The following is a 25007-nucleotide window of genomic DNA, read 5'->3' as shown; positions in this document are numbered from 1 at the left end:
ACATGTATTCTCAGATTACAGTTCAAAGCTTTAGTCTTAGAATCAAGTCATAAAGAATTGTAAATAAAACTATTAAATATTGTACAATATTATTATTTCATTTTAGAAGTCAGTTGCACTCTCTTACGTATCCTCCACAAATGAAGAGAAAATGGACTTGGTAGTGTCATATATACAGCTAAAATTGAGGAACGTGAATTGTAGGGACCCATTTATTCATTTTCACTTGGATAGGCTGCATAAATGAGTGAGGCAGTTAAAGGAAAATACTGAGCTCTATGCTAGCCCAATGTGACTATCAGACTTCTTTGCTATCACTCACAAGGAATTGTTAAATACCTTTTTAATTTTGTTAACAAAAGATTGCCATTAGTGACCATTATAAAATAAAATCTTAGTAAGGCTCATTTGTGTCAGTTTCAGGGGTAATATGAACCTTATACAAAATACTGTACTGACATGAAAAGAAGGGCATTCATGTGTAACATTCTGAGGTTATGCACCACACGTTCTCTTTCTCAACACTTGTTTCCATGATAAACATTAAAAGCAGTAACATGTCACAAATTCAACGTGGGCTGAAGCTGTTTATAGTCACTACAAATATGGTCTTTCAAACGTCGCATAAACATTCACTGCTTCACTCACACTAACATGTACCCATTTTATTATTTTACAAAAGTTCACTGACAAAAAATACAATACTGATTGTTTTTCTTATAACCTCATTACATGTTTACCTAAATAATTAATGAATACCCTTGTCCTGGGTGGCTAAACCCAATCTGCACAGAACAACTAACAGGTCACAAGTAGTTACATTTCAAAAGTAGGGAGGATTACTTTCCTCAGCTGCAAGCTATATTTACAGAACTCATGTACCTAGTACACACAAGCAACTCTTTCTTTCAAGGTCAGAAAGAGAATCATATTCATCACAATAAACTTGGCAGTCATACAACGACACCAACAGACGTCGCCAAACATAACTTGGCAGTCACACAACGACACCAACAGACGTCGCCAAACATAACTTGGCAGTCACACAACACCAACAGTAGTTGCCAAACATAACTTGGCAGTCACACAACGACACCCAACAATAGTCGCCAAACATAACTTGGAATACTAGATAAGCAATGTGTGACATTAATGTAATCTTGATAAAAGTAGCCTCTTCTTAGGCCCACATACCATTGGTAAGGAAGCTCAACACTCAACAAACATCCAAAATAACTTATATAAACTAGATTTACTTATAATCTAGTATACCTTTGGCCATGAATGAAGAAAGTATCACATTATCCCAAGCCAGCAAGGGAACAACAAGTGTGCACTTTACTGCAAATGTATTTGATCACATCCATCATATTTTAATTAGTGTCATTATTTGCCTGAAACATTCATCTTACATAACCCAAAACTGTTGGTTTCTGTGAAGCTCTGAGAGCCACTGTAACAACTTAAGATATTGTGTAACAAGTAAGCTGCCTATCCAAAGCATCCCTGAATTGCAGCCTGCATCACATAATATTTTCATTAAAACTGAAATATTGAATGCAGCTGATATCATTAAAGAGCTGCTAACCATGAGGCTTTATTCTCTGGCCAATGTGTAAGAGAAAGCTGCCATCTCTATCATTGTATCCCTATCTTCTATTTGCCCCTAGTATCGTGTCAATAATGTATGGGAAAAGATCTCGGATCTATGCCAGTTGACTCATCTGTGGGATTAGGTTAAGGTATCATCCTCTTTTACAGCTACTTGCTCTTGTTGGACAGTTTGCAACGGAAGGAGCGCTGCTTGGCAATCAGGTTGGGTAGTGCTGGCTTGGGACGAGAGCTAGTTGGGTGTGAAGGAAGGTTCTGTGCACCACCAACTCCATCACTCCCATCAACTTCTGTTGTTAAAAATACCTTTATAAGCATTCAGCATATTTTAAGTGGGTTCACACATGAGAACTGATAAAGTACATTAACAATACAGTATGCTTGGATAAGAAATATTTAGATGACTATTTTTTTGGGGATGAATTAATGGATAATTCATATTATGCAATGAAAATTCTCCAATTTCTCTCTATTTCCCTACTCATACCTCTACCAAGACACTCAATCATAGCTGTTCAAACTTTCTCTACTTCCTGAATAACAAGACAGTAGCAACATAGCACTCCAATTAACATGCAAAATTCTCCATCAAACATTATCAAAACTGCTGCATCAGCAACACTATAATAATAATGATAATAATAATAATAATAATAATAATAATATTATTAATTAACCCTTAAACTGTCCACAGGTAGATCTATGTTCACGTGCGGTGGGCTCCAAACGTAGATCAACGTTTTATTTTTCATTCCTTCAAATTTGGTGTGATAGGCCTGAGTTGCCTAGACATAAAAGAATGGGTCTGTGCACTCAGTGTGTGCAGTATGAAAAAAATCGGGTACCACTTAGTACCCTGTGGGAACACCAGTTCAATTGAGTGCCAGCTAGAGCAAATAGCATGGCAAACACCAGTGATTCAATGATGTCATGTTACATTAACACTCACATTTTAAGAGGAAAGTAAAAATAGGTTAGATAAATACATGAGTGGGTGTGAGTTAGACCTGACTAGCTTGTGCTACTAGGTCAGATGCTGTGCTCCTTCCTTCAGTGGATGTGACCTGACTTGGTGGGTCATTGGTCTAAGCCGGGGGAGAGGGGGGGGTGACATGAACCTGTCTTGCATGGGCCAGTAGGCCTGCTGCAGTGTTCCTCCTTTCCAATGTTTTAATGTATTCGGCTGACTGGCTGGCTTTGGCTGTCTCTGTTTTTATCTGTCTGTCTATATCTCTGTCTCTCACATGTACTCATAAGTACAATTATTATACATAATGGCACAACAGTGCCACGATCGCACGTGCAAAGAAAATGATAGGATGGATAATGAGAACTTTCAAAACGAGAGATGCCAAGCCCATGATGATCCTTTTCAAATCACTTGTTCTCTCTAGGCTGGAATACTGCTGTACATTAACATCTCCATTCAAAGCAGGTGAAATCGCAGATCTAGAGAGTGTACAGAGATCCTTTACTGCACGTATAAGTTCTGTCAAGCACCTTAACTACTGGGAACGCTTGGAAGCACTTGACTTGTACTCGTTGGAACGCAGGAGGGAGAGATATATCATAATCTACACTTGGAAAATCCTGGAAGGAATGGTCCCAAATCTGCACACAGAAATCACTCCCTACGAAAGTAAAAGACTGGGCAGGCGATGCAAAATGCCCCCAATAAAAAGTACCTTAACTACTGGGATGTTGCAGCGAGGAGAAGGCTGGAGGCAGTGGAGATGTCATGTCTGAGAGCAATGTGTGGTGTGAATATAATGCAGAGAATTCGTAGTTTGGAAGTTAGGAGGAGGTGCGGGATTACCAAAACTGTTGTCCAGAGGGCTGAGGAAGGGTTGTTGAGGTGGTTCGGACATGTGGAGAGAATGGAGCGAAACAGAATAACTTCAAGAGTGTATCAGTCTGTAGTGGAAGGAAGGCGGGGTAGGGGTCGGCCTAGGAAAGGTTGGAGGGAGGGGGTAAAGGAGGTTTTGTGTGCGAGGGGCTTGGACTTCCAGCAGGCATGTGTGAGCGTGTTTGATAGGAGTGAATGGAGACAAATGGTTTTTAATACTTGACGTGCTGTTGGAGTGTGAGCAAAGTAACATTTATGAAGGGGTTCAGGGAAACCGGCAGGCCGGACTTGAGTCCTGGAGATGGGAAGTACAGTGCCTGCACTCTGAAGGAGGGGTGTTAATGTTGCAGTTTAAAAACTGTAGTGTAAAGCACCCTTCTGGCAAGACAGTGATGGAGTGAATGATGGTGAAAGTTTTTCTTTTTCGGGCCACCCTGCCTTGGTGGGAATCGGCCAGTGTGATAATAAAAAAAAAAAAGTAGGGGCGCCATTGGTACACTAAGGGAAAACACCATCAGTGTCCGGGGCCCAAAACTGTTCAACAGCCTCCCATTAAGCATTAGGGGAATTGCCAATAAACCCCTGGCTGCCTTCAAGAGAGAGCTGGACAGATACCTAAAGTCAGTGCCGGATCAGCCGGGCTGTGGCTCGTACGTTGGACTGCGTGCGGCCAGCAGTAACAGCCTAGTTGATCAGGCCCTGATCCATCGGGAGGCCTGGTCATGGACCAGGCCGCGGGGGCATTAATCCCCGGAATAACCTCCAGGTAACCTAAAAATTCCAGGCCAAGTGCTATACAGTGCTTGTAGATATAAGACATAAATAAACATGACCACACACAAAAGACAAAAAGACAGATAAACTGAACTAGACAGACAGATAAGCAGAGCTAGGCATGTTTGTGTGCAAGAGTAAAAATATATAAAGGCAAGGTTCCCTCTAGTAGTCCACATTCATCAAATGTCACTGGCTGTCACTTATCTGACTCTTGTCATAACACCATCCTTCAAGGAGTTTCATATTATACTCCAGGAACACACACAAGACAGAAAAGCTGAACTAGACTGACAGATAAGCAGAGCTAGGCAGATAGACAGATAGATGTACAGATAGACAGGCAGATAGACTGACAGACAGATATACAAAGACATGTTTGTGTGTAAGAGTAAAAACATATAAAGGCAAGGTTCCCTCCAGTAGTGCACATTCATCAAATGTCACTGGCTGTCACTCATCTGACTCTTGTCATAACACCATCCTTCAAGGAGTTACATACTCCAGTATGTCTTAAACATTGCTGGGACCTATAAATACTTTGTATATATTTTTAGACAATAGTCAATGACAAGGCAGGTGAAAATGTTCACCTGTCAGTGTGATTGTTACTATTTGAGTACTATTTCAGTACATAATATTAGTGTCAGAATAAAGATTGTAATTATCAGAGCATAAAAATTATATAAATTAAAATAAAAACGAGAAAAAACGGTAAATCGGCAACACTTCTTCAAGCAGCAGGACTGGATGTTGCCGTCAGGTGAGCATCCAGAGCCAACTTTGTGGTCTTATATCTTGGTAAGTACTGGTCCTAAAAAAAAATTTTTTTTTTTTTTGGTCTTATACCACACAGAAAATTGCTCTCCATAATTTATAAACAAAAAACGATTTGTTTTATTTTTCAAAATATTCGGAGCGCCACACAGGTGAACATAGATCTACGTTTGGACAGTTTAAGGGGTAATAATGAGGTTAGCACACTTGATCCTGCTGTAAATTTAACAGCCTGATATTACCTAGCTAAATATTCAGGTAATTTCATCATAAAATCATGAAAAATTAAGACAATAATTTACTAATCATAATTTCTTACCTTTGTAATTAAACTTGAATAAGAATATATGAACTATACTGTAGCTTTTTAAATGATTAATGAAAAATGTACATGAGGTAAAGGAATACTGTAATACAGTGTAGTTACAAAGGCCACTTGAGTTAAATGCAGCAATAAAATAATAATAATGATAATGTTAATAATAAATACTAGCTGTTATATTTTAAATTTTCAAGCTAATAAATTTTCATAAATTAGAGTAATAAAATAAAGGAGACTTTCTATACCGTACCTCTAAATAAATGTTTTCTTAATCAATGAAGCACAAAAGTAACATAACATTTAACACTACACATGCCAAGTATATATGCAAAACATAATGCTTATTACATCTAACCACAAAGACTTTAACTGCAGCCATTCTTATTGACTGTGAGACCAAGTTCTACTACAGTGTGCAATTGATGAGGTAAAGTGCAACATACTGGTTGTGAAACACAACTACTGTTTAAAAGGCAGACTGAGAGGAGGAAGAATAGGAGGAACAGGGTAGGAGAGAGGGAGGGTGGCAGAAGTAGGGAGGGGAAGGTAGAAACTAAGAGGCATTTATGTGTATGTATATTATGTATAAGTGATTCAATTGTCTGACAGTTTTACTTTAGATCCTCCATCAAACAGCTTTGATTATTCAGTTTATTTTTTGGGGCTTTCAGTATGACCCCTAATTTAAAAGTTAACTATAGTATTTAGCACTTATTGGTTTTCTTATGGTTGTCAATATTATCAAGATTAGAGTGACATTTCAAGAGCCTCTCAAATACAAAATGAACTCAAATTTGAAATAAAATATATATGTTGAGAAGTTATGTTTTTCAAGAACCTTGAATTCACAATGGCCCCTAGAAACATACTGTATTTTCTGGCATATAAAACACACAAGCATGTAAGGTGCACCTCAATTTTGCCAGGCATATTCTGGAAAAAATATAAAATGCAGAACTTGCTTCACAAGGATAGCAAGCTAGTGACTGGCTGCTTATGTGCACAGTGTAGCTGGAGGAAGTGGGACCTGTTGTTTACAGACGGTTACTCACGGTTACTTTACAATTATTTACAACTGATGAGCTAGTCTGCTTATGTACCAGAAATATGTGAATTATAATATATACAAATCATTCTACAATAAACTGGGAAACAGTTTTGTAGGGAGTGGGGGGGGGATAGGTGTTTGCATTTTAGTTTACCAGTCCCACAATACTGTAACTACCCAAAGCCTACCCTTATTCCTGACTTTGGGCATATAAGGCATAGGGTGATTTTTTTTTTTTTTTTTTTGGGGGGGGGGGGGGGGGGGGGGAGGAGGCTTACATGCCAGAAAGTACAGTAACTTTCACAACTTTAGAGGTTTCACTGTATACATGTGACTTCAAACATGACAACTATGCAGTATACATATGCCTCCAGACATGACAACTATGCAGTACACATATGCCTCCAGACATGACAACTATGCAAATACATACACAGTAAACTCTCAATTTAATGTTCCTAGAGAGTGGTGGCTCGTAGCGCCAGTAATACCTATACTATTGTACTGCATTAAACTTCTATTTTTAATAATTTTTATCTCGTTTAAACAAAAAATAAAAAATTTGCTTATAAATACATTGAAAACAACATACAACAGATTTTTTCTGTAATATATTTGTCAGTGGCAAATTATTTTAGCGTAAGGTTGATGAAGTCACACGTCTGGCAGTGAGCATCTGGGGGGACTGCAGCTCTGCAGCTCCTATGGACAAGCCACCACTGGTCCTAGATATAAAATACTACAGAAAAACAGGACAAAAGCTGCTAGGTAGGATGATTTGGAAATAATAGACATAGTTCACTGGTTACAGAATTGTCCCGAAATGCTTCACATAACAAGGAGCTTCCTACAAAGTAATATGTCAATCATCCAAACTGTATAATACGTATACTGTATTACACTTACAGAAATTTGTTTGTTTTTGCTGTTACAGTCATGGCAAATATTTTATCTCCATTCACCACAATTACCATTACTAGACATATGCTTTTCCCACATAAGTCCATCAAATCAAGGATTTAGAGTGTGTGTGTATTCACCTAGTTGTGGTTGCAGGGGTTGACTCACAGCTCCTGGCCCTGTCTCTTCACTGGCCGCTAATAGGTCACTCTTCCTGCTCCATGAGCTTTATCATACCTCTTCTTAAAACTATGTATGGATCCTGCCTCCACTACATCGCTTCCCAGATTATTCCACTTCCTGACAATTCTGTGACTGAAGAAATACTTCCTAACATCCCTGTAATTCATCTGAGTTTTCAACTTCCAATTGTGACCCCTTGTTGCTGTGTCCCATCTCTGGAACATCCTGCCTCTGTCCACCTTGTCAACTCCTCTCAGTATTTTATGTCATTATCATATACCCCCTATCTCTCCTGTCCTCCAGTGTCGTCAGGTCGAATTCCCTCAACCTTTCTTCGTAGGGCATACCCCTTAGCTCTGGACCAGTCTTGTTGTAAACCTTTGCACTTTCTCTAATTTCCATACATGCTTGGCTAGGTGTGGGTTCCAAACTGGTGCTGCATACTCCAATATAGGCTTGACATACACAGTTTACAGGGTCCTGAATGATTCCTTATTGATATGTCGGAATGCTATTTTTAGGTTTGCTAGGCGTCCATATGCCGCAGCAGTTATTTCGTTGATGTGCGCCTCAGGAGATGTGCCCAGTGTTATACATACCCCAAGATCCTTTTCCTTGAGTGAGGTTTGTAGTCTCTGGCCCCCCTAGATTGTACACACACACATACATACATACATATACAGTGGACCCCCGCATAACGATTACCTCCGAATGCGACCAATTATGTAAGTGTATTTATGTAAGTGCGTTTGTACGTGTATGTTTGGGGGTCTGAAATGGACTAATCTACTTCACAATATTCCTTATGGGAATAAATTCGGTCAGTACTGGCACCTGAACATACTTATGGAGTGAAAAAATATCGTTAACCGGGGGTCCACTGTACAGTGGACCCCCGGTTAACGATATTTTTTCACTCCAGAAGTATGTTCAGGTGCCAGTACTGACTGAATTTGTTCCCATAAGAAATATTATGAAGTAGATTAGTCTATTTCAGACCCCCAAACATACATGTACAAACGCACTTACATAAATACACTTACATAATTGGTCACATTCGGAGGTAATCGTTATGCGGGGGTCCACTGTATTTAACATACTGGCCATTACCTACCAAGGTAGGGTGACCTGGAAAAAAGAAACACTTTTACCATCATTCATTCTATCAATGTCTTGCCAAAGGCGCATAGATACTACAGTTCTGATGTCCCTCCAAACTGCAAATATCTCCACCCCTCCTTCAGAGTGCAGGCACTGTACTACCCACTTCCAGGACTCTGGTCCAGCTAACTAGTTTTCCTGAATCCCTTCACAAATGTTACCTTGCTCACACTCCAACAGCTTGTTAAGTCCCATAAACCATTTTCCTCCACACACTCCTAACACACTCACACCCACCTGCTGGATGTTCAAGCCTCCCACACCAAAAAACCTTAACCCCCTCCCTTCAAACTTTCCCAAGGCAACCCTTACTCTGCCTTACCTCCACTACAGATGTATACACCCTCTAGGTCATCCTATATTCTCCACCCTCTCTACATATCCAAAACACCTCAATGAACTCCTCAACCCTCTGGATACCACATTTTGGCCAGTACCTCTAGTCTCCAAACTATAAATTCTCTGCATAATATTTACACCATACATTGCCAGGTTAGAGTATGTAGGAGAGAGGGAGATTATTTTCCAGTAAAAGTAAGTCTTAGATTAGGATGCATGATGTTAGCATGGTTGTCTAATATATTTATAGATGGTTTGTACGAGAAGAGAATGGAGGTGTGTTCGTGAGAGGTGTAGGATTGGAAGTTAAAAAATCTAACACAAAGTGGAAGTTGCCACAGTTCCTTTTTGCTGATGACACTGTGCTTTTGGGAGATTCTGAAGAGAAGTTGTAAGGATTGGTGGATGAATTTGGGAGGGTATGTAAAAGGAGGACACTGAAAGTGAACATAGAAAAGAGCAAGGTGATGAATGATGGGGAAAGTGCTTATTCTTTTGTGGGTCACCCTACTTCAGTGGGAGACAGCTGGTTTATTAATATAAGAAAAAATCATACACAACATCTCCATTGCCTCAAGCCTCCTCATACTGAAACATTCACATCCCATGCTTCACTCCCATATAAGTGTTAGTACGACTATACTCTCACACATTCCTTTCTTTGCCTCCACTGGTAACATTCTTTGTCTCTAAAGATCTATGCCTCAATGCACCCCCCCCCCCTTTTCTCCTTAATCAATTATATGGTTCACCTTGTCTTTCACAGACCCATCTGCTGACAAGTCCACTCCCAAATATCTGAACACATTCACTTCCTCCATACTCCCTCCTTTCAATCTGCAATCCAATCTTTCATTACCTAAAATGTTTGTTACTCTCATTACCATGCTCTTTCCTATGTTCACTTTTAATTTCCTTCTTTTACATATCCTCCTAAATTTGTCCACTAACCTTTGCAACTTCTCTTGAAAATCTCCCAAAAACATGGTGCAATTAGGAAAAAAGCAAATACTGTTATGAAATATTGTAATACAGGTCCACCATCAGTAATCTGGCACTAATTTAGGCTAGCATAATTTCAAATTTCCGGGGTTGCCACACCAACCTGCTGCTACTGTTTGGTGGCGCTACTTGCTGCACAAGTCATTCCAATTTATTTTTCTCCATTTATTGTTACAATCTGCTCACTTATAGCCCTAGCCATGGTTCCAACGAATAAAAAAATGTTTCTCATTGTGTAGAGCACATGCATCATACATTGTCCATAAAAGATATAAAGTGGCTTTGAAGCCACTTCTGTAGCCATGAGCTCAGCTCACTCAGATAAGCTGTAACCAGTAAATTTGGGCCTACATATGGGAGAATAGGTCTGTGTGGTTTGTGTGAACTGTATAAAAAAATCCTGCAGCATGCAGTGCATGAGAAAATAACTGTGACTGTGTTTATGGTGTAAAACCAACTTTACAGTGTATATTCGTATGGTTTTTATGGTTGCATTTTTTGGTCTCATTTGATAGAATGGAAGATACATTATAGAAATAGATATGATTTTGAATGGTTTCACAACAGAAAGTACCTTGAAACTGAACTCAATCTAGCGGAAATGTTCGATTTTCACCAGTGTTCAAGAGTAAACAAATGAGGTCACTGCACAATACTTATCCAACTGGCCAGTCTAATATGCAGTCATAAATGGCTTGACATTACAGGTACCATCCAACTAACGACCTGTGCGACATACGACCACTCGACTTATGACTGTGCGTCTCACTGCAGCAAGCCTGTTGGCCCATACTAGACAGGTCTTTCACAATCTATCCCACTAAAAGAATATTTGCCCAACCCAATTTTCAACTCTACCCAAGCAGTAAGCTTTGATAATTCTATTAACTCATATGCAAGTCCCACTCAAATCCAACCCCTCTCACTCATGTATTTATCCAACCTAAATTTGAAACTACCCAAGGTTTAAGCCTCAATAACCCTACTAGGCAGACTGTTCCACACACTGACAAACTCAATTCATGGTCAGAATAACAAAACCTACAAGAATCTCCATATCTGGACTAACACCATATCTTTGAAGAGTTTCGAGAGTTTATCTACTTTTTGAGCCTGGCCATGGGCCAGGCTCATCTGGTGCTTGCCTGGTCAACCAGGCTGTTGTTGCTGGAGGCCCGCTGCCCCACATATCCATCACAGCCTGGTTGATCTGGCACCTGGTGAAGATACTTGTCCAGTTTCCTCTTGAAGGCTTCTACACTTGTTCCAGCAGTGTTTCTGATATCTTCTGGTAAGATATTGAAAAGTCTGGGACCCTGGATGTTGATACAGTGTTCCCTTATTGTCCCCACCGCACCCCTGCTCCTCTCTGGGTTTATTTTACACTTCCTTCCATATCTCTCACTCCAGTATGTTGTTATGGCAGTGTGCAGATTTGGGACCAAGCCCTCGAGTACCTTCCAAGTATATATTATCATGTACCTCTCTCCCCTCTGCTCCAATGAGTACATGTTCAAGACTTGCAGGCGTTCCCAGTAGTTTAGGGGCTTTACTGGCTCAGTGTGAGCCGTAAACAATCTCTGTATTTCTTCCAGCTCCGATATTTCTCCTGCTTTGAACGGGGTCGTCAGCACTGAGTAATATTTTAAGTGAGGGAGCACTATCGATTTGAAGAGTGTCACCAACGGCATTATTTCCCTTGTTTTGAAAGTTCTCATTACCCACCCTGTCATCTTCCTGGCTGTCGTGATCTTTGTCTTGTTAAAATCAGGCATAATCACAGACAACACAACAGACCACTACCCTACCTTTCTCATTACCAACCTAGGTAATCTGAAGGTAACTAAAGTTACCTTCAGGCTACATAACGAGACAGCTGTTAATAACTTTATATCAGCTATGAATAACGTCAACTGGCATAATAATCTTGAAACACATACAGATATGAATGAATGTATTAAAAATTTTATATACAGTAAGGCCCCGCTTTACGGCATTTCGCCTTATGGCATTCCGCTAATACAGCGATGTCAAATTATGACCAAAATTTACTATACGGCAAGTGGTCTTTCAAATACGGCGCCCCCCACCCGGTTTGTTTACATTTTCCGTGACCACATCTATTATGTCAGGAAACTTTCCAAAATTTCAAGTGTTTTAAAGTTACTGCATATTTTATATGTACTCTGATAATTATACTCAAGTGTACCTGTACCTAAATATACTTACACACTGTGCTGGTGTGCAGGTACACATTAAAATCGCTAAGTCTCTCTCTACTCATGACGCCAATACTACGTAATAATAGTCACTCTTGGGCACACTAAATGTCTTATTTTACATCAATACGTATAGGCATTTTCATTAATCCATCTATGATATTTTCCTCAAAATTAAATATGAAACCCATTGCATAGCATATAAACATGATACATACACTCACAGAATAAAAATTGATGTAAATATGAGATTTGTTTACAAAGCAGCTGTGTAGGTAGTGAGGTAAGACACATATGCAACAGTTAGGTATCTTTATTTCGAAACGTTTCGCCTACACAGTAGGCTTCTTCAGTCGAGTACAGAGAAGTTGATAGAAGCAGAAGAGACTTGAAGACGATGTAATCAGTCCATCACCCTTAAAGTTTTGAGGTGGTCAGTCCCTCAGTCTGGAGAAGAGTATTGTTCCATTGTCTAAAACAATATGGAGTTGAAGTGATAGGATGGAGCCTTATATAGCGCCAGGAGATGAGACGTAGGTCACTGGTAGAAGTAAGAACGTAGACGTTGAGAGGTCAGGTCCCTCTCAAATCCAGCCATTCTCACAAGTAGAGGTTGTCGAAGTTGATTTAAAGTCTGTACCAAGATACCCTTGTGTTGCAGTGTCTTCAGACACTGCAACACAAGGGTATCTTGATACAGACTTTAAATCAACTTCGACAACCTCTACTTGTGAGAACGGCTGGATTTGAGAGGGACCTGACCTCTCAACGTCTACGTTCTTACTTCTACCAGTGACCTACGTCTCATCTCCTGGCGCTATATAAGGCTCCATCCTATCACTTCAACTCCATATTGTTTCAGACAATGGAACAATACTCTTCTCCAGACTGAGGGACTGACCACCTCAAAACTTTAACCCTTCCAGGGTCCAAGGCCCAAATCTGGAGTCACGCACCAGTGTCCAAGAATTTTCAAAAAAAAAATTTGTTATTTTTTCTTATGAAATCGTAGAGAATCTTTTTGTGAAGGTAATAAAACAAAAAGTACGAAATTTGGTGGAAAATTGACGAAATTATGCTCTCGCGAATTTTGATGTGTCAGCGATATTTACGAATCGGCGATTTTGCCGACTTTGACTCCCATTTTAGGCCAATTACATTATTCCAGTCAACCAAATTCTTAGCTATTTCACTAGTATTACTTCTATTCTATCGATTGAGCACAAGAAATCGCCAAGTCAACTGTTTCAACTACAAAATAAAGTGATCGGAAATTGTTAATTTGGCCAATTTAACACAAAGTTCAAAATATTCCAATTTCAAAATAGGGTCCAGAATGAACAATGTAGGCATTCCTGGCACTAAACTAACATTTCCTCTGTTCATTAGTTATGTTTTGAGGCTTTACAAATAAATTCCATTTTGATTTTTTATTCACATAATGAATTTTTATTCACACCAAAAAATAGAAGATTTACTGTTATGCAATACTGTAATAATTGTATAAATATCATCACCATATTTGTGAATGTATATTAGACCCACCAGCTGACGTGTATTAGACATGTGAGGTCGTTTGTTTACTCTTGAATATCGGCAAAAATTTAACATTTCTGCTACTTTGAGCTCAGTTTCAAGCCATTTCCAGTGCTAAAACCAATCAAAATCATCTCTATTTCTGTAATATGTCTTCCATTCTATCAAATGAGACCAAGAAATCGCAAATACAACTATAAAAAACATACGAAAAAACACTGCAAAGTTGCTGTTTTAATCGAAAAATCATGATTTCATTTTTTTTCTCTCATTATACACACTGTGTTGCAGGATCTGTTTTATGTGGTGCACACATACCACATAGATGTATTCTCTCATATCTAGGCCCAAATGTACCACTCACAGTTTATCAGAGTGAGCTGAGCTCATGGCGTAGATCTACGGTTTGGACCCTGAACGTAAAGCCGTAGATCTACGGGACGGACCCTGAAAGGGTTAAGGGTGATGGACTGATTACATCGTCTTCAAGTCTCTTCTGCTTCTATCAACTTCTCTGTACTCGACTGAAGAAGCCTACTGTGTAGGCGAAACGTTTCGAAATAAAGATACCTAACTGTTGCATATGTGTCTTACCTAACAACCTGTCGGTATTTTATACCATTTTATTGCTCACACTGTGTAGGTAGTGTCGGAAGAATTACGTTTTCTCTAGTGAAACTGGGGGATACCTGTAGAAAAATATTCTTTTCATATGCCTTTATATATAGCAATTCACAACCCTTGTGGGTTTAGTGCTTTGTATAATAATAATAATAATAATATTATTATTATTATTACATGTATTATTATTATTATTAATAATAATAATAATAATAATAATATTAATAATAATAATACGTAATAATAATATTATTATTATTATTATTAATATTATTATCTTCATTCAGTCTAAAAATGGTGTGTTGCTGTTTGTTTATTCTGAACTAACTTGTACAACTTGTACACAATGTAAGAGTATTTGTATTGTGAGGTAATTATTTTAATAAAAAAATATTGAGGTAAATGTTTTACAAACTCTTACAAATGGACGTGAATGACACATATTAATACGCATTTATTTCGCCTGACCAAGTGTTCGTCCACTACCTGTTCAGTTTGTGTTCTTACATTGTCTCAACTCTGTATCTCGTTCTTTCTCTCGTTTACTCTTTCGTTAACTAGTTGGCTCTCAATGATGATGGCATCTAAGGTTAGCTGTGATAAAAAGAAAAGTCGTAAGCCTCTTGCTTTAAGTGCCAAGTTAGAGGATGATGGTGTGCCATTCTGATTTTATTCAATAAACATCCTGCCACTCACCTTTTACACATTAATATTAATATTTTAAGTAAGTAATAAGTGTACTCTGTGTGTACCTTACCTTTTATTGTGTTTTCAATGCCTATTTCTATTGCTAACCTAATATAAGTTAGTGTAAACTTGTTGTCTGGCAATTATTGCATATTTTATGTGTGCTCTGATAATAATACTTGTGGAGCTGTGTGGTAGCCGGGTGGAGGGATGAGTTTGCTCCATTTGTGTACACAAATGGAGCAAACTCTTCCACTTAACCAATCACAGTCAGTGTTCCACAAGGAAGTGTCCTTGGCCCACTCCTCTTTCTCATCTACATCAATGACCAACCGAATGCATCACAGCTACTCAAACCCATATTACTTGCAGATGACACTACATACGTCTTCTCTCACCCAAACCCAGTCATACTGGCCAACACTGTTAATGCTGAATTGCAGAAAATATCTGCCTGGATGATGACTAAAAAGCTTGCCCTCAATACTGACAAAACCTATTTCATCCAGTTCGGAAACAGAGCTGCAAACGTTCGACTCAACATAATGCTAAACGGATTACCCATCACAAGACTCACAGAGGGAAAATTCCTAGGAATCCACCTTGACAGTAGTCTCAAATTCCAGACACACACACAATAAATTTCAAAGAAAATCTCTAAGACAGTAGGCATACTATCAAAGATATGGTACTATGTTCCGCAATCAGCTCTCCTTGCACTGTATCATTCACTCATCTACCCTTTTCTCACATATGGGATTTGTGCATGGGGATCAACAACACTAAATCACCTAAGACCACTAATAACCCAGCAAATGGCTTCAGAATAACAAATTTCCACTCATGACAGCACACTCCACCAATATTCAAAAATCTAAAATTGCTCACCGTAAAGAACGTCCATACTTACTCATTTGCCTACTACATATGTACATAGAACACTACACTCAAACATAAACCCTCCACTCAAACTTCTCACCAACCTTAACAGGTCACACAACCTTAACACAAGACATGTCTCTTTTTGATGTACCCAGTGTCCATATCACACTGTAAAAACTCTGTGCACATAAATGGCCCCAAAATTTGGAATTCATTACCAGTAAATACTAAAGTAACCCAGTCTGAACATCAATTTAAGACTCTTCTCAAAAACTACTTACTCACCCTAAACTAAATAATCAATATTTAACTTTACCAAAAAGTCTCCCAATTACCTAAATCTTAAAACTTCAAAATGTGATGCCCAAAGCTCATACATTGATTAAAACTACCTTGCAGTATAAATACCTACCCAACACATTACTATGCAATTGTAGCATTCTCATACCGTAAACTACTTTCAACAACTCCCAATGTTATATTCTCATAATATAATTTCAGTATTAACTATTGAAACTATTGTAATTTGAGTAAAGTTACTGTGTACTATAAATAAACAAGATGTACAACTTAAGCAAACTATGTTCAATTTCTTTAGTATTATGTAGTCTGTAAGCCATTAAATTAAGTTTGCCCATAATGCCAAGGCATGATAGTGGCTCTTTGCACTGCAACTCATTTTTGTAATTTCGTAATCTCAATGTAACCTTGCAAGGAAATAAAAATTGACTGATTGATTGAATGTAGATAAATGCAGAATTCTAAAGCTCATAAATGTTCATAACCCTAGCACCTACCAGCTTAATAATGTTGAATTTAGCCGTACAGAATGCAAAAAGAATTTGGGGGTTATGGTAAGCAGCAGCCTTCAACCAAGAAAGCAGTGGCGAAGCATACGTAATAAAGCAAACAGATTACTGGGATTTATATCTAGAAGTGTAAGTAACGGAAGTCCAGTGGTTATTTTACAGCTTTATACATCATCAGTAAGGCCTCACCTAGATTACGCAGCTCAGTTCTGGTCTCCATATTACAGAGTGGATATAAATTCGTTAAAAAAACATTCAGTGTAGAATGACTAAATTAATACACAGCATTAGAAATCTTCGGTATGAAGAAAGATTGAAGACTTTTAAACTACATTCATTTGTAAGATGAAGAATGAGGGGGGACATGATCAAAGTGTATAAGAAAGCGAATGCCAGACTGAAGTTCCTGTATAGACAAGCACAGTGTCTACCTACTGAGGCTCGCAGGACCCTATGTCTAGCCCTTATACAATGCCATATGGATTACGCTTGCTCTTCATGGTACTCTGCTTTGACAAAAAAACTGAAAGATAGACTGCAAATCACCCAGAACAAAATCGTAAGATTCATCCTGGGGCTGGGACCAAGAGAACATGTAGGCCAGGATGAATTATAGCAGTTGGATATGCTGAATGTTGAAGACAGAGTAAAACAACTGAAGCTAAATCATGTTTATAAAATTGCTCACAAACAGTGTCCAGAATATCTTGCTGTCAATTTTGTCAAGGTTGGGAACCAAAGCAATCATAGTACTAGGGGGAGAGAGCACAACTTTGTAGTGCCCACAGTCATTGGCCAGGCGTCAAACACCTTTTATTGTACAGCAATAAAGGAATGGAACAGACTACCCGCACATATCAAAGCCAGTCATAGCATGAACCAGTTCAAGAAGAGTGCCGAGAGGTGTCTGATGAATGTAGCTACAGAAAGGGAGGGGAATGATTTTCTATTTTTTAGCTAACATACGTGTAAATTTTACCTTATTCCTAGTAATGACCCTCGTATTGTAGATAGTCTTAATGACCCTCGTGTAGTAGATAGTCTTTTTAGAATGATAATAAGATGTTATCTTCATTGTAGAATAATAAGAAAATATTATAACCTTTATATTATAATAATAAGATAAAAGGACCCAAATGGAAATAAGTCACTCTGTCTGACTTTTTTGGGTTATCCTAGGTTCTCTACACATATGCTGCTATGTATGATAATTCTATGTAACTGTATTTGTGTATACCTGAATAAACTTACTTACTTACTTAAGAGATATGATTTTCTTCAGATTTTTAACCCCAGAGGATGGGTATTAACAAAAGGGATATAAATAAGGTTTTGAGGATATCTCTCCAAGAGAGAACCTGCAATAATGGATTCAAATTAGACAAGTTTAGATTCTGAAAGGATATAGGAAAATACTGGTTTGGTAATAGGGTAGTTGATGAGTGGAAGTCTGCCTAGCAGGGTTATTGAAGCTAAAACCTTGGGCCTGAAGAATATAAATTATGTAATATCTCAGTCACCAGCAAAATGGTAATCAAACAGATAGACCGTTTGAAGCAAAATAAAACGCCTGCTCCTGATGAGCTTTTTTCAAGGGTTCTTAAGGAATGCAAAATGGAACTCTGTGAACATTTAACTAATATTTTTATCTCTTCAAACAGGTGTAGTGTCTGATATGTGGAAGATGGCTAATGTAATTCCTATTTTTAAAGCAGGGGACAAGTCGTTGCCATCAAATTACCACCCAATAAGCCTAACCTCAACTGTAGGTAAATTACAAGAGTCAATTATACCTGATAATATAAGAAGCCATCTCGATAGGCATAATTTGATTAATGATACTCAACATGGATTCACCAGGGGCCATTCCTTCCTAACTAATTTATTAACTTTCTTCAATAAGACTTTTGAGGCCATTCATCATGATAAAGAATTTGACATTGTTAATTTGGATTTTAGTAAGGATTTTCATAGAGTATCACATCAGAGATTATTAAAGAAAGTGGCTGCTCATGGCATTGGAGGAAAAGTGCTATTATGGATCGAGTCATGGCTCACTAATAGGCAGCAGAGAGTGTGCATAAGTGAGGTTAAATCTGAGTGGAGATCTGTAACAAGTGGCACTCCCCAGGGATCAGTCTTGGGCCCATTGTTGTTTATAATATATATCAATGACCTTGAGGGAATTACTAGTGATATGAGCAAATTTGCCAATGACATGAAGATAGGTAGAATAATTAATTAAAATGTAGAACTTCAAGAGGATTTAGACAAACTCAATTCTTGGTCAGCAAAGTGGCAGATGCAGTTCAATGTAGCTAAATGCAAGGTTCTGAAGCTCGGGAGTGTCCATAACCCTGCATCTATAAGTTAAATAACGTACAACTTAGCCATACGGATTGCAAAAAGGACTTGGTGGTTATGGTAAGCAGCAGCTTTAAACCAAGACAGCAATGCTTAAGTGCATGTAATAAGGCAAATAGATTACTGGGATTTATATCAAGAAGTGTAAGCAACAGAAGCCCAGATGTTATATTACAGCTTTATACATCATCAGTGAGGCCTCACCTAGATTACGCAGCTCAGTTCTGGTCTCCATATTACAGAATGGATATTAATTTGTAGGAAAACATTCAACGAAGAATGATCAAATTAATTCATATCATTAGAAATCTTCCGTATGAAGAAAGATTGAAGTCCCTTAAATTACATTCACTTATAAGACGAAGAATGAGGGGAGACATGACTGAAGTGTATAAATGGAAGATGGGTCAGAACAGGATGTGGGATCCGAATGGGGCTTGGGAGGACGAAGGGTTCCACTAGGTGAAGATTCCATAATAATTGGTGCATCTTCTGTGATATCTCCTTTCTTATTTTAAGAAAAAAAGAAAGAAGGAAAGAAAAAAAAAAAGAGGGACAGTGGAGGGACAGTCACTAGGAGGCATGGAGGGGCCGAAAGCTCCTCCCTCCCTCATCCAAGAGGGCCTTGAGCCCACTGGCGGTGAAGATGCAGCGTGGAACCCGTGCCATACCCTAACCTTCACACCAGTACACCAGCGTTCCAGGATAGCAGCCTCACATCTACCGAGCTACCTCGGCGGACAAAAGAAAGGACGGTCGGAAACCCACCACAAAGCATACCTCCTTTGGGTGCCACCCGCCAGAACTGACAGGCAGCTTCCGGAGATACACCCATCATCCGAAGGGCACCCCGCCCATGACCTGGAAACCGGGAAGGGAGTAGGGCATCCTCAGATTTCACGGCAAACCACACCACCCCCAAGGGACCTCACGGAGGGGGACAAACCCCCAGTACGCCACCCCCTACCAGAAACCGCAACGCCAGAGGGAAGGATCCCAGAGGTCACAAACGGGATGGGGAAAAGGGGAGGGTTGGGAAAGGGGAGGGAAGGGAAAAAGGGAGGGTATGGGGAGGAAGGGATAGGGAAGGGGGGATTGGGGGGTAATTAGGTTTGGTCGGAGGAAGAAGACCAAGAGGTCCAATTCCTCAGACCAACAGCCTCTTTACCACGACAAGGAGCCCACCTTAAAGAGGTATTTTCACACAGAAATGCTCTTTTATTTTCTACTGGACTGTGGATTTTACAGACCCTCTTCCTCTGTCTGACCAACATGGCTGGAAGCATGCAGTTGAATGCTGTGTTGAGCAAGTTTTTAGGTGCCTATAAGGAAGGACGTGTTTCTGGCTATTGTTGATGTGTTCTGGGGTATTCCCCAAGGCTGCTGCAGTATATTAAGACATTGAGAAGGCAACTGAAAGAACTTAGGAATGAATAAGTGTTTTAAAAGCAGCTATATGGTATGGAACCCAGGAAATCCCAGATTGCCAATTTATTGACTGCAGAACAATTGATACTGTAATACTATTTGTACTGTGAAAAGTACATTGGCTCACCAATTTAATTTTATGCATCTAACTTATAAATACTATTAATATTAAACAGTATATTTTGCTACACAGCTGCTTTCCTGAAACTTTATTGCCGGGCTATGCTGTGCTCTGACATACCATCTGAAGTACTACTGGTACAACATCGATCTTCTGGAACCTTTGGTTCCAAAGTCTTTCCGGATTACTGATTTTTCTGCCTTTAGAGAGCAAAGTATTCCTTGATCTTCAGGTTGATAAGTGATGTACAGTTGGGTGGTAAATACACTGCTGCGGGAATTTCAAGTTCCTGCTCGTAAATCTGTATGTATTATATGAGTTCTGGACCATCAGCGTCCGGAAAACCGATGTTGTACCTATATTTACTATACCTTTACAAGTGTTCTGAGTGATACTTCATACCCTAGACCAACAGTTGCTTGTGTATTGTCCACTTATTTTTATATAGTACCTTATAAAAGTGTAATAATAATAACAACCCTAGACACAAAATATTGGTTAATTTGGGAAAATCAGTATAATATAAAGTTGGTGAACCTGAGGAGTTTAGGAGGGTGGGTACAGCCCCCTTACTTTCTGACAGGTCTGGGAAACTCATGTGGGTTAGGGAAGCTTGATATAGAGAACTGAGTTTATGTAATTAGACCAAAAAACTAAGTCTTAAGGAGCTAAACTTGACAATACAGTAGTACCACGGTACTGGAACTTAATTCGTTCCAGAAGGCTGTTTGAGTGCCGATCTGTTTGAGTACCGAACAAATTTTTCCCAAGCAATTTTCTTTTTGGTTGGCTGTTATCACTAATCTTCTTAGGCCTCATGGTGACTTATGTATACAAATAATATAAAAAACACCAAAAATGCGAAGAAACACGAAATAGTTTACAGCGAAGTTCTGGCAGGTTGTGTTTGTTAGGTCAAGTGCCGAACGATTCTTTTTACTGAACAAAGCATTTGAATACTGAATTGTTTGAGTAGGGAGCTGTTTGAGTACCGAAGTTCCACTGTACTACAGGACAGGAGGAGCAGGAGTGCCATGATAATAATGTGAAAAATACTGATGGAGATTGATAGGGTGGACAGGGATAGACTGGTTGAGAAGCAGGAAACAGGGACATGAAACAGGGCATAGCTGTAAGTTAAAAACACAGTTGAGTCACAGGGATGTCAGGAAATATTTCTTTGCCCTCAGAATGGTCAGGAAGTGGAACAACCTTGTTAATGAAGTGGTAGAAGCAGAACCCAAACAGGCATGACTGGGGCCCATGTAACCAGGAGAGAGAATCCAGTAGCAGCCAGCAGAGGCAGGGCCATTAGCTAAGAAATGGTCCCTGCAAAGATGACTGCGTATAGGTGATTACAGTCAATCACTCATTATCTGTTGCAACCCCTGAATGGGTTGCAATGATTATTATATATATATATATATATATAATCATTATCTTTTCATATAATTTTATATTGCTTATATTTGCGATAATAGCTAAATCGTAAATATATTGCTTTATATTATTATTATTTGACTTAGTTAAATTTTGTTAGGTAGGATGCAACATATTATGTGCTCAGTTCAAGTCTTGATTGTCTAACTACTGTAATTATCGCTCTTTGCTTGTTTCCCTGCCGGCTTCTTGCTGGGCAGCGACCCACAGAGCTATCACGTGATCGAGGGGGGGGTGTCCTCACCTCGCCTGAAGTATTCAGTCTGGTCTAGACTCTCTTGGTGGTTGGACGCATCCCTGACAAGAGCCTAACTCTTCCTTATTGGCCCTTGTTGGAAGATCATCTCTTGTCTTATTATTGTTAGTTCTGGAGACTGTTCACAGAACATTGTATAGACTTAGTGATTTTCGACGTTGTATTGAGATTGTGTGTCGAATAGACACTCTGAGCAACTCAGGTCCTGAGCTGTAGCCTCTGACCTAATTTGTACTGGTATCTGTGTATTGTCACAGTCAGGGATTTTCTTATGCTGAACTTAGATTCAGTAGTATGGGAGATGCGTGACTTTTGTGGAGGATCTGCAGATGGTCCCTACTTAGTGTCGTTATATTATCTCCGTGTTCCTGATTCTGTGTCGCAGTTGCTTGTTATATTGCTATTGGGCTTAGCATTCTTTTTATTGTTCAAGCAGACTGTTCTGATTGCCAGTTGGTCAAGAAGTTATTTTGTGAGGACTTTGTCAGTCACTTGTTTAAGTCTAGTCGAGTCGTGAGACATAGCGAACTACTTAGAGCACTTACACACATACACACAAACTTGCTTGTACATATTTGTAATATCTTATTAAATGTTTATGTACCAGACGGTACTTAAGAATTATAAAGGTGATATGTGCTTTCAGCACAATAATACTGTATACGAGAGAAGTGATTATTATTATTTTGATTACTGTGATTAATTTAATTTAATTTAATTTGATAATATACCTCTAGACTTAATGAATTTATTAAATTTTAATTTCTCTAGTTAGTAGCCTACCAGTTGTAATCCTGAAGCACTATTGAATCATACTGAATTCTAATGGATAATTGGACAAGGATACTGACTACTTGCTACGAAAACCCAGTAACAGGCTGGATGCTAGAAGGGCAGTCCTTTCTAGTATTCACTGGAGATCTCTAAGCTTTTAGAATCGCATTTTTTGTAACATTATACAACAATTTATTATTTCACTTTCCATCATTATCCAGGAAACAACAGTCTCCTGACATGGTTCTTAGGCAGATGAAAACCAGTTCACTGGTCAAGCTTTCACTTGCCTACCACATCAATCATGTTCTTGTTCGTGTTTAATAGGACTTGTCACAGGAAATTCAAAAGTGATAAGAATAGTGTTACAGTGGGTATACATGGCCATACTTAGTAATGACATAAAATTCTATCATATTTGAAATTTCTTTAAATGTCTTATGTCAATATTTTGCCTCATAATCTTACATAATACACGAGTTACATGATGTACCTGTTAAAGCACATAAATTTGTAATACGTAACTAGGGAGCCAGTGATAAAAATTTTGCTAATGTAGGTATATCCGACCCTATATAACGATGGCAAATTATATATGTATTTTGGAGGAGATTTCAGTGCTTAATGCCAACATTTCACCTAGTACCATTACTCAAAATATGAATTCAATGACTCTACATATACTGTATATATGCAGTACTGTACACACATGGAGTCAACCCTTGCTTAATGACTTAGATAGGGACTGGAGAAAAGATTCATTAAGCAAATCCTATTTTCCCATAGGAGAGCAAGTTATAACCTGATATGGGGACCTGGATGATAATATTCCTGATCTAACAGCTAAATTTAAAAAAAAATATACACTCCCCAGAAGTGGGTTCACTGTTTAGTAGAGGCATAGTCCTCTTATATATAAACATACAGTGTATGACCCAGCAAATCCCGGATTCTAGTCATGTATGTGAGATAGGATCTTCACTTCCATTCACTTCTCTTTCCCTTCACCAGAAATGGGGCAATTTTTCAGTACAGACATAAGTGTTCAACACAAAAAAATGTAAAAAAAATATAAAAATATTGAGAAATGTAATCAGAATGAATTTGATGAAAAACTTAAGGAATTATGCTCTTGCAAAGTTAGTGGTCTCAGCGTTGGTGATTTCGCCCACTTTGGGCCCTATTTTTGGCCAATTCCAATGTTGCAGTTGACTAAAATCATAGCTATTTTCCTAGAACTCCATCTGTTCTATTGATTGAGTACAAGAATCTGCCCATTTACCAATTTCAACTACCCAATAAAGTGGTCAGAATTTGACAATTTGGGCAATTTCACACAAATTTCAAAAGATGCCAATTTCAAAATAGGGTTCAAAATAAACAAGACAGACATTCATGGCACTAAAATAACATTTTATCTGTTCATTAGTCACGTTTCTAGGCCCCTCTTACATTACTTTTGCTTTCCATTTTGAATTTTTATTCTCACAGAAAATAGAAAGTTTTGTTATGTATACTACTGCATCATTGTAAAAATGGTATAAATGATATCAGCGCACTTGTGAAAGAATATCAGACTCACCAGTTGATGTGTATTGGACGCGTGGCTTGATTTGTTTACTCTTGAATACCGGCAAAAATCAATAATTTCCGCTACTTTGAGGTCAATTTCAAGGTACTTGTCATCGTGAAACCAATCAAAATCATCTCTAATTCTGTAATATATCTTCCATTCTATCAAATGAGACCAAGGAAACGAAAATACAACCATAAATAACATACGAAAATTCACTAGAAAGTCGCTGTTTTATACCAAAAACACAGTCGAAGTTTTTTTTTTCTCATTATGCACAGCGTGCTTCAGGATTTTTTTTATACTGTTCACAATGACCACACAGACTCATTCT

General features: G+C 38.6%; 1 protein-coding gene across 8 annotated transcripts in view; it reads right to left on the bottom strand.

The window, feature by feature from the left end:
* Positions 1-77: 77 nt before the first annotated feature.
* Nf1 (neurofibromin 1) overlaps positions 78-25007 on the bottom strand; it is a 644633-nt gene continuing 619703 nt past the window's right edge. For 3 of the 8 annotated variants that reach the window (XM_053781766.2, XM_053781772.2, XM_053781767.2), the window contains one exon: positions 78-1901. In XM_053781766.2, the coding sequence (XP_053637741.1) occupies positions 1762-1901 (140 nt within the window). In that variant the 3' untranslated portion in view covers positions 78-1761. The remainder of the gene's footprint in view (positions 1902-25007) is intronic. The other 5 variants (XM_070089836.1, XM_053781768.2, XM_053781769.2 and 2 more) reach the window with 4 other exon arrangements.

Source organism: Cherax quadricarinatus, chromosome 30, assembly GCF_038502225.1.
Source record: "Cherax quadricarinatus isolate ZL_2023a chromosome 30, ASM3850222v1, whole genome shotgun sequence".
Lineage (NCBI taxonomy): Eukaryota > Metazoa > Arthropoda > Malacostraca > Decapoda > Parastacidae > Cherax > Cherax quadricarinatus.
Note: the sequence above shows the minus strand (reverse complement) of the source record. Positions and strands in the feature narration are given on the sequence as shown.